Genomic DNA, 13,862 nt, shown 5'->3' on the forward strand with positions numbered 1-13,862 from the left:
ACTCCAAGTGTTGAACAGCAATGAGCTGAAAATTAAAGCCATAGAGCACAGGTAATTATCCGGGTTTGTTTTTTTTGTCCCTTCCTCAGCCTGTAGCAGATAAGTATGCGCTGCGTCTGTGCAAATGCTTGGCAGACAATTCAATTCCTTCTGGATGAGGGTCTCTCTCTCCCTCTCCCTCTCCCTCTGTATCTCTGTGTATGTCTCGTTCTCTCTCTCTCTCCCTCCTTGCTGGCAGGAGCGTCTGTGCTGTTGGCAGGAGTGACCAGAATAAAAACAGCAACACCAGACATAGATGAGGAAATAAAGCAAAGTGATCCACTGAAGCAGAGTGTTTGCCCTCTCCTAATTACATCGAACTTTTCCTGTTTCCCTCCCTACCCCCCTTTTTTCATCACTCTTTGAGACTTCGGGGGCTAGTGGTAATTAGCCAGAAGAGAATAAAACCAGCTGATCGGGAGAGGGGTGGTGCATTTTAGAGCGAGATGGCTAACAGAAACATTCTGTTGCTCTTCTGTGGACTCTTCCTCTTAGCACTGATTCAACCTTCTCTTCAAGGAGGTAAGTGCATACTGCAAATAACTAGAGCCATAATTATTGCTGCATCAATCAAAGACTTAGAACAGGTGCAGTTTTTTTTTTTTCCTTCTGTGCCACTTTGTCCTTCAGACATTAAATGTCATCAAAAGTTTTGTTGATGCTTATCAGCCATAACGCAGCATGAAGTGCACTGGCTTATTTTAAAGGATACTTTTATAAAATAAATAAAGTGCATATTGTTTATATCAGATGCTAAACTTGTGTAAATTTGTACCAAATAAAAAAGTAAATTTAAAAAGCATTACATTGCTTTGGTTTGATGATTCTTTGATGATTGATGCTCATTTTTCTTTTATTAAATGCCTTTATCTACCACACTACAATCTACAGTAAACAGAAATGGGTTCTCATCTGTATCACATTTGCATAAAATGTATATGCCCATTGCTGCTTAGTTCAAAATGGGCTTCATTACAGTTAAGTTACTGCCTATAGTACAACTACATTTGTGTCCCATTTAAACTGTTAATTTTAAAAGCCACCTATTTATCTTATTGATAACGCTCCCCTGTTACATCATTACCATGTGTGCAGTTGAAATGTAAATCATAATAAGGCACCTTTCAAGTCTCCAAACCTACTTCACATGCATGCGTTTTAATGCATTTCAAACACTCAAACTGGCTTCTGTCTGCACATCTATCCATATGAGTATAGATGTTTATACGGCTGCAGGTCCTATCCAAAAAAATAAAAAAGGAAGGAAAGGAAGGTTCCAGCTGGCTCTTCTTTCTACTCAGGAAAAAACACATAGTTTAAATTTACTCCTGATGAACTCCCGCATTGGACAGACTGAATGTGAGAATGACTCTAAAAGCTTTCATCAGCTGTAGCAGTCTGTGTATAGATTTGAGGAGCTAGTTTCAAGCGCAGTTTGTAGTTGAACCTTATCAGTTTCAGACAGAAAGGGAGAGATTTTGTGAGTGTCTCTTTCCTCCCACTATCATTCAGCTAGTGAGTTTGCTTTTTCTCCTCTTTTTGCATTGCTTTGATTGCTTCGTGGTCTGGGTTTTGGCTGAGATTCTGAGTTATTCAGTCCCCAACTGGAAAACATGTCAAGCATCTGGGACTGGCTACGCTGTAGTCCATTTGTTGTTATATTTATTTGCTTAAAAGTCACAGCTGTTTATATTCCTTATCTTCCACTGTCCAAGTGTCCTTTTAGATGCCTTATGGCTGTGCTGTTAGAGTCCTAAAATAAATATTTTGTAAAGTCACTCTTTTTCTAGCTCTCTACATCTGATTGTAGAATTTCTTTATTTGCTCTGCCTTATAACACATTCATCATTTTTTCTCTGTGCCAGCCACGTTTCAATTTAGATTTTGAGGTACTTTCAGGAAAAATATATAGCAGGTAAAGGAGCCAACAAATATCAATATTGGCCTAGCAGCGCAACTTTGATCTCAAGATGAGTGTTGAATCCATCCATTTCAAACATTTCTGTGGTGCTCAAACTAGTTCCATCTGTGTCTGTGCACTCTAACCTGAAAGAAAAAAAAACAAAAAACATCTGGGCATGGTCCAAGGGTAAATTATCTGTGAGCAACACGAACCTCATTAACACCCAATCCACCCATTTAATGGTTCTGCCCAGAAAATGCCTCTTGTGCTTGACAAATTCACGCTTTGAATTATGGTGGACTGACAGACTTCTCTGAATACCTTCCATCAACAAATGTAAATGAGTAATTGTCCTGGAGGAAATATACAGTTTCTATAGTTTGTTTGTTTGGCTCTCCATTATACTGTATGATGAAAGAAGCAGACCAACGCGAAGTTCTGCAGACAATGCGCCTTAAAGAAATAGTTCTTTTTTTTTTAAATGAAAATAACTTTGTTGGCAGCTCCTGCTCAGTGGCATCTATTTTTCATTGCTACACTACCATTAGTTTAAGTATTTCAAGTACCTCATTCCATACAATGCATTCGTACAGACTATAAAACAAGTATTTGACTTGTGCAACGTTTTTAGCTTGACTTCAAGGACAGGCACAGTTAATGGCACAACTCTAATAGGCAGAAGTTGGCTCTGAGCTCGGATAAAAAGAAAAAAAAAAAAACCTTTCTCTTCCCCTTTCTCCAAAGAATTCAGGAGGTTGGAATTTTTTTTTTTTTTTCTTTAGTGCTGCTTGAAGCTAGTTTGACTCATTTGGCGTTGGCAAGGATCAGCTTTGCACAATTTCATACATTAATCAGTTACAGTCACCTGGCTCTAGGTGAAGTTAAATGCATTGCAGAGTAGATGCCACGCACCGGCCAAAACACTAGTGTTGAACTGCAGCAGTACTCGAGCGTTACTGGTAGGTACCTAAACCTGATACACAAAGCAAGCGGCGCTTCAGACTTTATTGGTAGCATGTGTTGTGAACACCTCTTTGGCTCTAATCCCTCCTCTGGCGAGGTGGGGTGCCAACCACAGTATACTAGATTAATGTGACATATAGGCGCTCCCAGCTCTCAACAGCTCTACTCTGCAATTACAGAAATGGTCTATTTGAAGTACCGGCTGAACAAGATGAACAAGTTTTTTTTTTGTTTTTTTTTTCCAGCAAGGTTTTTATTCTGCTTCTCTCTAGCCGGAGCCACACAAGCATTTTAATTTGTTGACGTTCAGTGGTTTGGTGCAATTTCCAGTGAGGTGACTTCATTCAGTACACATTTGGGTAGAAGCTGTTTGGTTACAAGCACTGATTGGTTTGTTATTGTGAAAGAACTTTTATTCCATGTATATATATCCTACTCTGGCACATTTCCTGAGAAAGTGTTAGGAGATTGTACAATTCGATCCATGTTTTGCTGTTTTACATCAAAGAGCTTTTGCCTCCCCCGAAAAGTCGCTCTCTGCATCAAAGGTCTGAGCCAGAAGCGATTACTAACATGTTGGCTAAAAGGTTTTCTTATCGCTGTTTTTTACTGCAACTACTGTTAGGAAGGTTACACAAATCAGAGCGGAGGTTTAGGATGGATGAGTTGTTTTAATACACATCCCGTAGTTCAGAAAAGAATGCACTGTTAATGTCTGAGGAACAACCTCTTAGTCCTTGCACATCTTTTTTTTTTTTCATTCACAGTCGTACTTTTATAAACCCAATGGACTGTTTAATGCAAACCAATTCTTTCTTTGACTCACTGCTTTGCAGCCCAACGTGTCACAATTTAAATGCCTACAGGTTTCGGATAGTAGTCAGTTCTCACCATTGCTACAAAAACATGTCAATAATTTGTTTAACTCTTACTCGTTGTTCATAAACGTCAGTCCCAGCATCTTCCAGTCAGATGTTTGGTCTGCAATCGAGCAGTGCCAAGTGCTCAACAAAGAGGCACATTATCTTTGATGATTCATTCCAGCCACTATGCAAGCAGCCCTCACCAGGCTGTGAGCTGGTAGGTGCAGTCTCACCGGGCCAGCAATCTGAACTGGCTCCAGTCAGGAATGTTTTCATATTCACCCGCCATAGCTGACGTCCTGCATCATTTAGGTTTATAACAAACACCATGACAGTATGAGCACAAAGTTGGAATCTATTTTTTTTAATTAAAAATCCATAAATGAGGATGAACTGATGAGAGAAGAAGGTAATAAAATATATTTCTAGTCAAATAAGCTGCATTATGTTGTGGTTCAACTTCAGCAGATTGAATATTTGTTTTTATTCACCAAAATCACAGATTTTATGCTTTCAGCCACCATATAGTCATGTACGAGAGGGGGGGGGGGGGTATTCACAGGGCTCAATGCAGTCCTGTGAAAAACTACAGTGGCTTGCAAAAGTATTCATACCCCTTGAACTTTTCCATATTTTATCACATTACAACCACAAACATAAATATATTTCACTGGAATTTAATGTGAAAGACCAACACAAAGTGGGATACAATTGTGAAGTGGAAAGAAAATTATACATAATTCAAAACATTTTTATACAAATAAAAAACTGAAAAGTGCAGTGTGCAAAAGTATTCAGCTCCCTTTTCTCTGAGTGCAACCAAATGCATTCAGAAGTTGCCTGATGACTGCTAATGACTAAAAAGAGTCCAGTGGCACAGAGTGTAATCTAATCTCAGTACAAATACAGCTGCTCCGTGACGGCCTCAGAGGTTGGTTAAGAGAATATTGAGGAGTAAACAGCATCATAAAGTCCAAAAAACACAGCAGACAGCTCAGGAATAAGATTGTGGAGAAGTTTAAAGCAGGCTTAGGCTATAAAAAGATTTCCCAAGCTTTGAACATCTCACGGAGCACTGTTCAATCCATTAACTGGAAATGGAAAGAGTATGGCACAACTGTAAACTTACCAAGACAAGGCCGTCCGCCTAAACTTACAGGCCGCACAAGGAGAGCACTGATCAGAGATGCAGCCAAGAGGTCCATGGGGACTCTGGACGAAATGCAGAGATCCACAGCCCAGGTGGGGGAATCTGTCCACAGGACAACTATTAGTCGTGCACTGCACAAATGTGGTCTTTATGGAAGAGTGGCAAGAAGAAAGCCATTGTTAAAAGAAAACCATAAAAAGTCCCGTTTTCAGTTTGCCAGAAGTCATGTTGGGGACACAGCAAACATGTGGGACAAGGTGCTTTGGTCAGATGAGACCAAAATTGAACTTTTTGGCCAAAATGCAAAACGCTATATGTGGCAGAGAATTAACACTACACATCACTCTGAACACACCATCCCCACTGTCAAATATGGTGGTGGCAGCATCATCATGCTCTGGGGCTGCTTCTCTTCAGCAGGGACAGAGAAGTTGGTCAGTTGATGGGAAGATGGATGGAGCCAAATACAGGGCAATCTTGGAAGAAAACCTGTTGGAGTCTGCAAAAGACTTGAGACTGGGGCGGAGGTTCACCTTCCAGCAGGACAACGACCCTAAACATAAAGCCAGGGCTACAATGGAATGGTTTAAAACAAAACATATTCATGTGTTAGAACGGCCCAGTCAAAGTCCAGACCCAAACCCAATCGAGAATTTGTGGCAAGATCTGAAAACTGCTGTTCACAAACACTCTCCATCTAATCTGACTGAGCTTGAGCTGTTTTGCAAAGAAGAATGGGCAAAAATGTCAGTCACTATATGTGCAAAGCTGGTGGAGACATACCCTAAAAGACTTGCAGCTGTAACTGCAGCAAAAGGTGGTTCCACAAAGTATTGACTCAGGGGAGCTGAATACTTTAGCACACCGCACTTTTCAGTTTTTTATTTGTATAAAAATGTTTTGAATCATGTATAATTTTCTTTCCACTTCACGATTGTATACCACTTTGTGTTGGTCTTTCATATTAAATTCCAGTGAAATATATTTATGTTTGTGGTTGTAATGTGACAAAATATGGAAAAGTTCAAGGGGTATGAATATTTTTGCAAGCCACTGTAAGTAAACCCTTACTGCTTCCATAGGATTTAAGAGGGTAAGTAGCAGCCAGATGCTACTTACGTATATTACAGATATTCACTTGATTAATTGATTATCACCAAGTGTGAGCATCTGTATAAAAGCAGAGGTTTGGGCAGTTTTCAGGTCTGGAGAATTGAGGTGTGTCTTAACACAATGCCAAAATGTTCCCAGGAGTTGATGTTCCAGCAAATTCACTCCAAGGTTAGACAACACAATGCTTAGAGAAACTGCAAAAAACTCAAGAGCTACATCTCAGACAGTACAGGCCTCAGTTTGGACACTAAATGTTAAAGTTCGTGACAGTACAATTAGAAATAGACTAAAACCATGGTTTGACTCATTTGACTTTTGCACTCTAAAAAGAACATGGCAATATGGCTAGGTTTGCAAAGTTGCATCTGAAAACAACCACAAGGCCTGTGAAATAATGTCCTTTGAACAGATGAGAACAAAGTTGAGATGCTTGGCCATAATCCACAGTACCACAATCACAGTGGAGAAGTGATGATTCTGGCTTGTTTTGCAGCCACAGGGCCTGGGCACCTTTTAGTCAGTGCGCTGACCATGAACCCCTCTGTATACTAAAATATTCTAGAGACAAATGTGAGGCCATCTGTCTGACAGCTGAAGTTGGACTGAAACTGGGGCATGTAACAGGAAAATGAATGATCCCAAGAACAGCAGCAAATCTCCAACAGAATGGCTGAAAAAGAAAAGGTGCTGCAAGGTGCTGATCCAGTCAAAGTTTAGACCTTAAATTGAAATTCTGTAATGGGACCTGTCCCATCAGTTAACTTGCTTTTTATCGAGGCACAAGTGTTACGTCCCGCGGGCCTAGGGGGCAAGGGAGCAACATACGTTCAGGAAATTAAACAAAAAAAGAACAGAATCGTTTGTAAAATAAATAATGTTTATTTAACATAAGCGCCAATAACGAGCCACAACCCCCACTCTCTGCTCTCTCCTCGGCACTGCCTCCTATCCCGCCTCCTTATATCTTGTGGCCCTGATTAGGAGGAGATGCCCCAGCTGTAGAGAGAGAGAGAGAGAGAGACACAGACAAAACGGCACGCAGCCGTAACGCCCCCACCCATAAGAATAAACACCACATAGGCAGGTAAACACAAGGAGTCAGCAGTGGCATACCTGACTTGGTGTTTATCACACTTTTTAAGATTCCTGCAAGTGTTGTGCGAAATTCTGATCCCCCATGAAAATCTGTTCCCCCTGTTTCGGGAGAGCGCAGGAAGAGAGGCTATCCGACAGTTTTCACTGCTCTTCTGATCAATTTCTCGGTAAAAGTCTTTTACTGTGTTTATTCCTCCCATCAAGAACAACAATTTCTGATCAATTTCTTGGTAAAAGTCTTTTACTGTGTTTATTCCTCCCATCAAGAACAACAATTTCTGTGAATATGAAAACATTTGCTCTTTATTTGCCAAAGTTACACTGGGGGGAACCAAATATTTCAGCCATCTAAAATATTGTGTTCCCCCCTCCATGACATGGGAACAAATTCATTTACCAGCTAGTCTTTTACAGTGTCATTTTACCGAGAAATCAATCAGAAGCGCCGTGAAGACTGTCGCATCCGCCTCTCTGGCTGCAGTTCGTGCTCCCAACACAGGGGGAACAGATTTTCATGGGGGAACAGAATTTCGCACAACACCGGCTTTTCCTCCACCCTGCCACTCCCCGCAGGCGTGGCAGCCACGGGCAGCCAAGGGCAGCTCGGTCCCCTCCTCCAACGTCTCAGCCTCTGCGGGTGCGCCGAGCACCCCCTCACTTATTAAGTGGCCAACAAGTGCCTCTCCCACGGCGTCTTTTCTAAGTGACGGGGCAACGGGAACTTTATAATGTTTAGTGAGTACCAGCAAATCAGCGTTTTTACATTCATCCAATTTCTCCAGGCTGGGAGCAGCCACAAAACCATCCTGATCAAACACCATTCTCACACCTACACACAAAACAACCACACCGAACGCTACAAACAACAATAATCACCTTGAGACCCCACGCCCAACTTCCTCAATCCTACCTGATTGTTTTCTCCACCTGTCTGTCTTCTGAGGCTTACCGAGCTTGGGGCGGCTTTAAAGGCAGAATCACAGTGGGCAAAACCCCTGAACCGCCTACCCCCGACAGAGAATTGTCTTCCCCGCTCAGTCACCTCAAAAACAAGAAAGGCAAAATAACAAATGAGCACTGGAAGGAAGAGGCTGCAGCTCAGCTGAATGCTCCCCTATTCTGAGGAAGCCATGCAAGGGCTCAACAACAACTACACTCACACACAGGCAATCCCCCCTTTAGTGGAAGGGATCCCGGACGAGCCCCCACAAACCGTATGTTACTTCCCGCGGGCCTAGGGGACAAGGGAGCAACATACGATCAGGAAATGAAACAAAAAAGAACAGAATCGTTTGTAAAATAAATAATGTTTATTTAACATAAGCGCCAATAACAAGCCACAACCCAAAACAGTCCCCAAACGGGAGCCGAAAGACTTATAAAATGGGAAAAAACACAAAAATATCTCCCAAACGGGAGACGCCATCTATCCTGACAGGGGACAAAAGAAACACAGCCAAACAATCCTCCGGAACCCCAGATCACATCTGTGGTCAGCCCACAGACAAACCACTCTCCAACACAGGAGTAACACTACAGTTGCTCGAGCCACTAAAACCGCAGACTGCTTCCACCTCCACTCTCTGCTCTCTCTCTTTGGCACCGCCTCCTATCCCGCCTCCTTATATCTTGTGGCCCTGATTAGGAGGAGATGCCCCTGCTGTAGAGAGAGGGAGAGAGAGAGAGAGACAGACAAAACGGCACGCAGCCGTAACAACAAGAAACACAGAGCACGCATTTTGTAATGAGATTACAGTATATAATGAGTTTAGTCAATTACAGTCCTTTTAACATTTCACTTGTAACTCTCTTGGTTCCACTGGTTGATGCAATCACATAAATCAGTTTTTGGAGAGGAGTCATAAAATGAACAACTTGTTCCATTAGCTTGAGTGTTTTCACATGGTTGATGGCTATCTTCAACCACAGCTTACTCCTCCGTCATGTTCAGCTTTGCGATCCTCACACAGGAGAGTCCACAGCAGCTGTTCCAAACCCATGTTTGGTTTCAAAGGCATGACTTTCCTAATCTTGTAATGATACCCTGTCGGCTTCCAGTGGAAAGGTCTCACCAGAGACACCAGAAGGCGAGCCATGACAGCATTTAAATCTGGTCTTGTGAGTCGTTAAAATTTTCCTCACCTCATGCTGATGTTTTGCTTCAGTGACTGACACATGTAGGGAAACTGTAGAAAGGAAAGGCGAAATCAGAGGGGGGTTAGAGTAACAGATTTTTACTTTCTAATTTTTCATTTTCTGAGCTGCTTCTCACAGTTTGACCCCATCTTCCAAAATACTTTTGAAAATACGCAGTGCAGCGGGTAACTGATAGGGCAGCTGTCACATGTCTGATAACGGGGAGATGCAAGGGTGCCAGGAACCACAGTGTTTGCTTCACTGCACTGCTGCTCTGGTTGCTTTATGAGAGCTTTCCATAAAGACAGAACCAAACCTCCTCTTCTGGGACAGCGGTTTTGGATACATGATGTGAAAACAGCAAACAGCTGTTAGTTTGCCAAACATTTTTAAATTTTTATCTAAAGTGATGGAAATACAGGCACAAAATCGTGTAAATGGGATGCAAATGCTGTCCAGATTGGCCAAGACTTCACAAACCTTTCACTCCGATCACAATGGTAATGGCTGTGTAAGACTTTTATGAAGGGAATGCCATCATTAACTGTTTATGAGGTCACATGTGCGAGTGGTGTATGTGTGTACTCACATAAGCGTGTTTTGCATGCGCAAGTCAGGCAAATTGCTCAATCAGCTCCAAAGACCAATTATTAAACAGCCACAGCACAGGGTCAGGGAAATGTCACATTACTCACCCAGCTTGTTGTAAATGAAGTAAGACTAAGATCTTTCAATTCACAAAGAGCAATTGTAAAAACTGCCATTAACTTGGGTGGTACTATGGAAAAATCCATCATTGGGTCTGGTTTGATTTAATAACAAAACAAGATTTGACTTACAATTTCCTGCCTTCTGTATGAGCCAGTCATTATTTTTGGGCCCAATAACCCATATCCTCATAAAATCAAGTGTGTAAGCCAGTATACATTTTCCACTTAGGCTATAATTTGTGATAAATTCATGAATCACAATGGAAGGCTTTACTGCCAGTTTTGATGCTCAGGCAATACATCAAATAAATTATCTTGCCAGCTGAACAGCTGATAAACATGTCACTTTTTAATTTCCAGGCTGACACTCAAAACATGACATTATGCAAAGCTAAACATACAAGAATCTGGACACAGGCCTTTCCACTTGTTAGCTCGTGTCTGGTGAACTACGTCATTTTAGCAAAACTCAAAACAAGGGAATTAGACAAACCCAAAACATTACATGCACATATGTTGGATGCGTGTGAGAATGATTTCTATCTAAGCCTTTAGGCTTTTCACAGATTGTCCTCTTTGTTCTCTGTAAATGCAAATGTAAATCCCCAAGAAACTGAATACTGAAAATTTCTCTATAACCACGCTTTCTTCTCAGAGTTTAAATGTCATGTGTTGACAAGATTTTCACACTTCAGGAAAACTGACTCAACGTTGTTAAAATAAGCCCTCTTTGCTGATACACATAATTCTAAAGTATTTTTTCTTGGATATGAGAAAAACACAAATGATGTGATGTTGAGATTTTGCACATAACTGCCACTCGACTGTGATTCATATAAGACTGGAAGCATACATTGTAAGTAAGTGGTGTGGCTTGAGCTACCGACAAGAAGTTGTCTTATCTAACAAACAAACAAAAATGAGTAATGACACATCTCACAGCTTCCTTTGTAGGGTTTGCTGAGGAGGAAATATGGGAAATTACTAAAATAACATAAGATATGATAAGGTGAGGAGCACTAGAGGTTATATCAGGGTACTTAAATGCAAACACAGTGTAAAATTTGTGTTAAGCTAACACAAACAGTGAGTTAACACAAACAGCAAACAGTGAGTATTTTGTTGCAGTACAATGTTCTTCTGGGAAAGCTCAGGTCCTTGTATTGACCTAGCTTCCAAACTCCCCAGATCCCTTTCCAACTGAGCATCTGCAAAAGACATCAGAAAGGTCCCACACCACAACCCACATCCCAGTGTCAGACAGCACAGGATAGCCCTACAGACCCTCTTTCTTTGATGCTGATTGGGTGTTTTTTGGGGGGGGGCACCTCCACAATTTGACCATCTATCCATTCTGTTCTTAGCTGCTTGTCCAACTAAGAGTGATGACCTATGACAGTTTGTTGCCTATCCAAACTGTCATAGGTCAAGAGGCTCAGTACCCCACAAGTCAGTTCTTTTGTCCATCACAGGGCCAACACAGAGATACAAGAACACATTCACTCCCACATCCACACCTACAGTATGGCCATTTAGAATCAGTAATAATGTAGCGAGCACGTTTTTGGACTGTGGGAGGCACAGGGAGAAAACGCCACAAACTCTACACAGTAAGGCCCTATCTCAGGCAAACAGTTTCAGTTTGGCTCTGAGTGTGGTAGCCCCGCTTGCTGTTCAAATCTTTTGTTTATGATGGGCAGCCAAATCAGAAGAATGTTAGCTTAAAAGGAGAGGAGCTAAAAAAGTTTGTTTCAGGCAGTGGATACGTGGAGGGGCTGCAACAACGCCTGGTATAAGATAAACAGGGATAACTGTGTTCTGCAATTAATGAAAAAATACTCCAGTAGAGTCCAAGAATAAAATTAGGTGAAAATGAGAATAATAGGTCTTGTATAATATTGTGGCTGATCAGTGTATACATAGATTTGTATGCGACTTTGCATGTTAACAATTATCCTCAAGGATAATTGTTAACATGCAAACAGTACAAAAGTAACTTCTTTTACTTCTTTGTCTTTTTTGCAAAGTTAACCGCTGAAGTGTAGCTTGGATATTTTGACTCAGTCATATATATTACTGGCTACACCACATCAAAAGGTTTCTTGACATCTCTTGATTTATTTAAACTCTCTCTACAATTCCCCTGCCTCCAAACTGCGGTCTAAGGGTGATACAAATCTGGCAGGCCAATAGACAGCACATCAGGTGAAATTGGCAAATTATTATGTCTTTGCCTCTGCAGTGGATGGAGTGATTGTTCTAAATATTGCTTCTTTATTTTATAGTCAAAAGTGATTCAGCAATAACCACTCCTGCTGGTTGGCTGGAATATTTATATGGTGACCACAGTGAGACAAATTCCAGCATCCACCATTAATAACTTAAGAGAAAACTAGAAATTTGTGCAGTAATCTTAACATTGTTTTCTGTGATTAACATGCAAAATACTGCAGGAAGTCTCACTCCCATATAATGAACTTTGTATTTCTGGCTCTTTTATTCAGCTGATGAATAGCTTACTGACAACCTATTCACTGTGAGTCCCGCAGTTGGACCACATTCAAGTCCAAAGTGAAACTGGTGATAAGTTAAACTCACTGCCAGGATTCCCGTGAGTGCATGTACATCATCACCCTCTTAATATGCTCAGAGCACTCTACAGTAACCACAGCAGTAAAAAAAAAAAAATCAGTTCAGCCTATTTAAGTTGTAACAGTCACTGACATTTAACTGATAACAAGAAGGCTCATTTCTTACTACGCAGCAGGCAGAAATTTATTAATGTTGTCACATTTTCTTCTTCTGTTCCAGTGGAGATAACCTGCACCAGACAGGGTTGTAGACATAGATATATTGGTTATTATTACCTTTTAGTTTTTACTCTGAAAAACAGGCTTTTGGAGGGTCACCAGTCTCCTTTCCCAGGGTTTTATTTGTCAACGCCATGCAAGTCACAAACCCTCAGCAATCTTTTGACTGTGAAGTAAATTCTGCCTCATCCAATCCTGCATACTCTCCAAGTCAGTCTTGTTCTCCATACACACATTCCAGCACATTCCCATGACCTGGCTGAGTTCATGAGGAATGTAAGCACATGATGATGACGATAATTAAGAAAATCATGAAGAAATCTTCAAATTTATTGAGGTAGGTCAGGTCATTTGGCGGAGGTCAGTTTGTGCCTTATTTGGATGCACGTTTTTGGTGAACCCGGTGCACTCTGTGAATGTGGTACAGTAGCATGATTGGATTCTAAGCAAAAGGAAAACTGGAGCAGACCCACAGTCCCTCCTGCCTCACTTGCAATGCCAAGACAGGAAATCCTCCTTTTGATTGCAAAACGAAGGAGCAAGAATGAGAACTGCGTACCCATCGTGTGGTGCCTGCACTTGAGATCTATGCCACAGAGCCATGGGCATGGGCAAACTGATAGAGACAGACAAACACATGCGCTGCATTTCAAAGGAATTCTTTTTTTTTTTTTTTTTTTCAAGCCTGCCAGGGCAAACCTCAAGAAATCTGATCGGTCCAGCACTCTGATTGTTCCAGTTAGGATGAGTTAAGAGACACCCTATCATTTGCTCTACATTGCACATGACCACAGTGGTTACAAACGCTTCTTGGCGCACTACTTTTTGCTCAAGACAATATTTTATCGCTTCATCATAAACAAATGTTTTTACCCTTAGTTTATTAGAGCAGTTATGAAGTATCTAAATATGTTCGACACTGTTATCAATATTTGTGTTAACTACTCACAGCTGTGTCAGTACATTTAAATTAAAGATTTTCATGCTTAGCTTGCTTCCAGTTTATTATTCCAACTGTATATTAAAAAATATCTTCTTCCTGTCCAGGTGGTTCCTGCAGCATCCTTTAGGACTTTGCAC

At 41.2% G+C, this 13,862-nt stretch overlaps 1 protein-coding gene across 7 annotated transcripts in view; it reads left to right on the forward strand.

Moving 5' to 3' along the window:
• Positions 1 to 284: 284 nt before the first annotated feature.
• elna (elastin a) overlaps positions 285 to 13,862 on the forward strand; it is a 55,380-nt gene continuing 41,802 nt past the window's right edge. For all 7 annotated transcript variants that reach the window (XM_030744941.1, XM_030744942.1, XM_030744944.1 and 4 more), the window contains exon 1: positions 285 to 561. In XM_030744941.1, coding sequence (XP_030600801.1) covers positions 486 to 561 — 76 coding nt within the window. In that variant the 5' untranslated portion in view covers positions 285 to 485. The remainder of the gene's footprint in view (positions 562 to 13,862) is intronic.

Source organism: Archocentrus centrarchus, chromosome 13 (assembly GCF_007364275.1).
Source record: "Archocentrus centrarchus isolate MPI-CPG fArcCen1 chromosome 13, fArcCen1, whole genome shotgun sequence".
Lineage (NCBI taxonomy): Eukaryota > Metazoa > Chordata > Actinopteri > Cichliformes > Cichlidae > Archocentrus > Archocentrus centrarchus.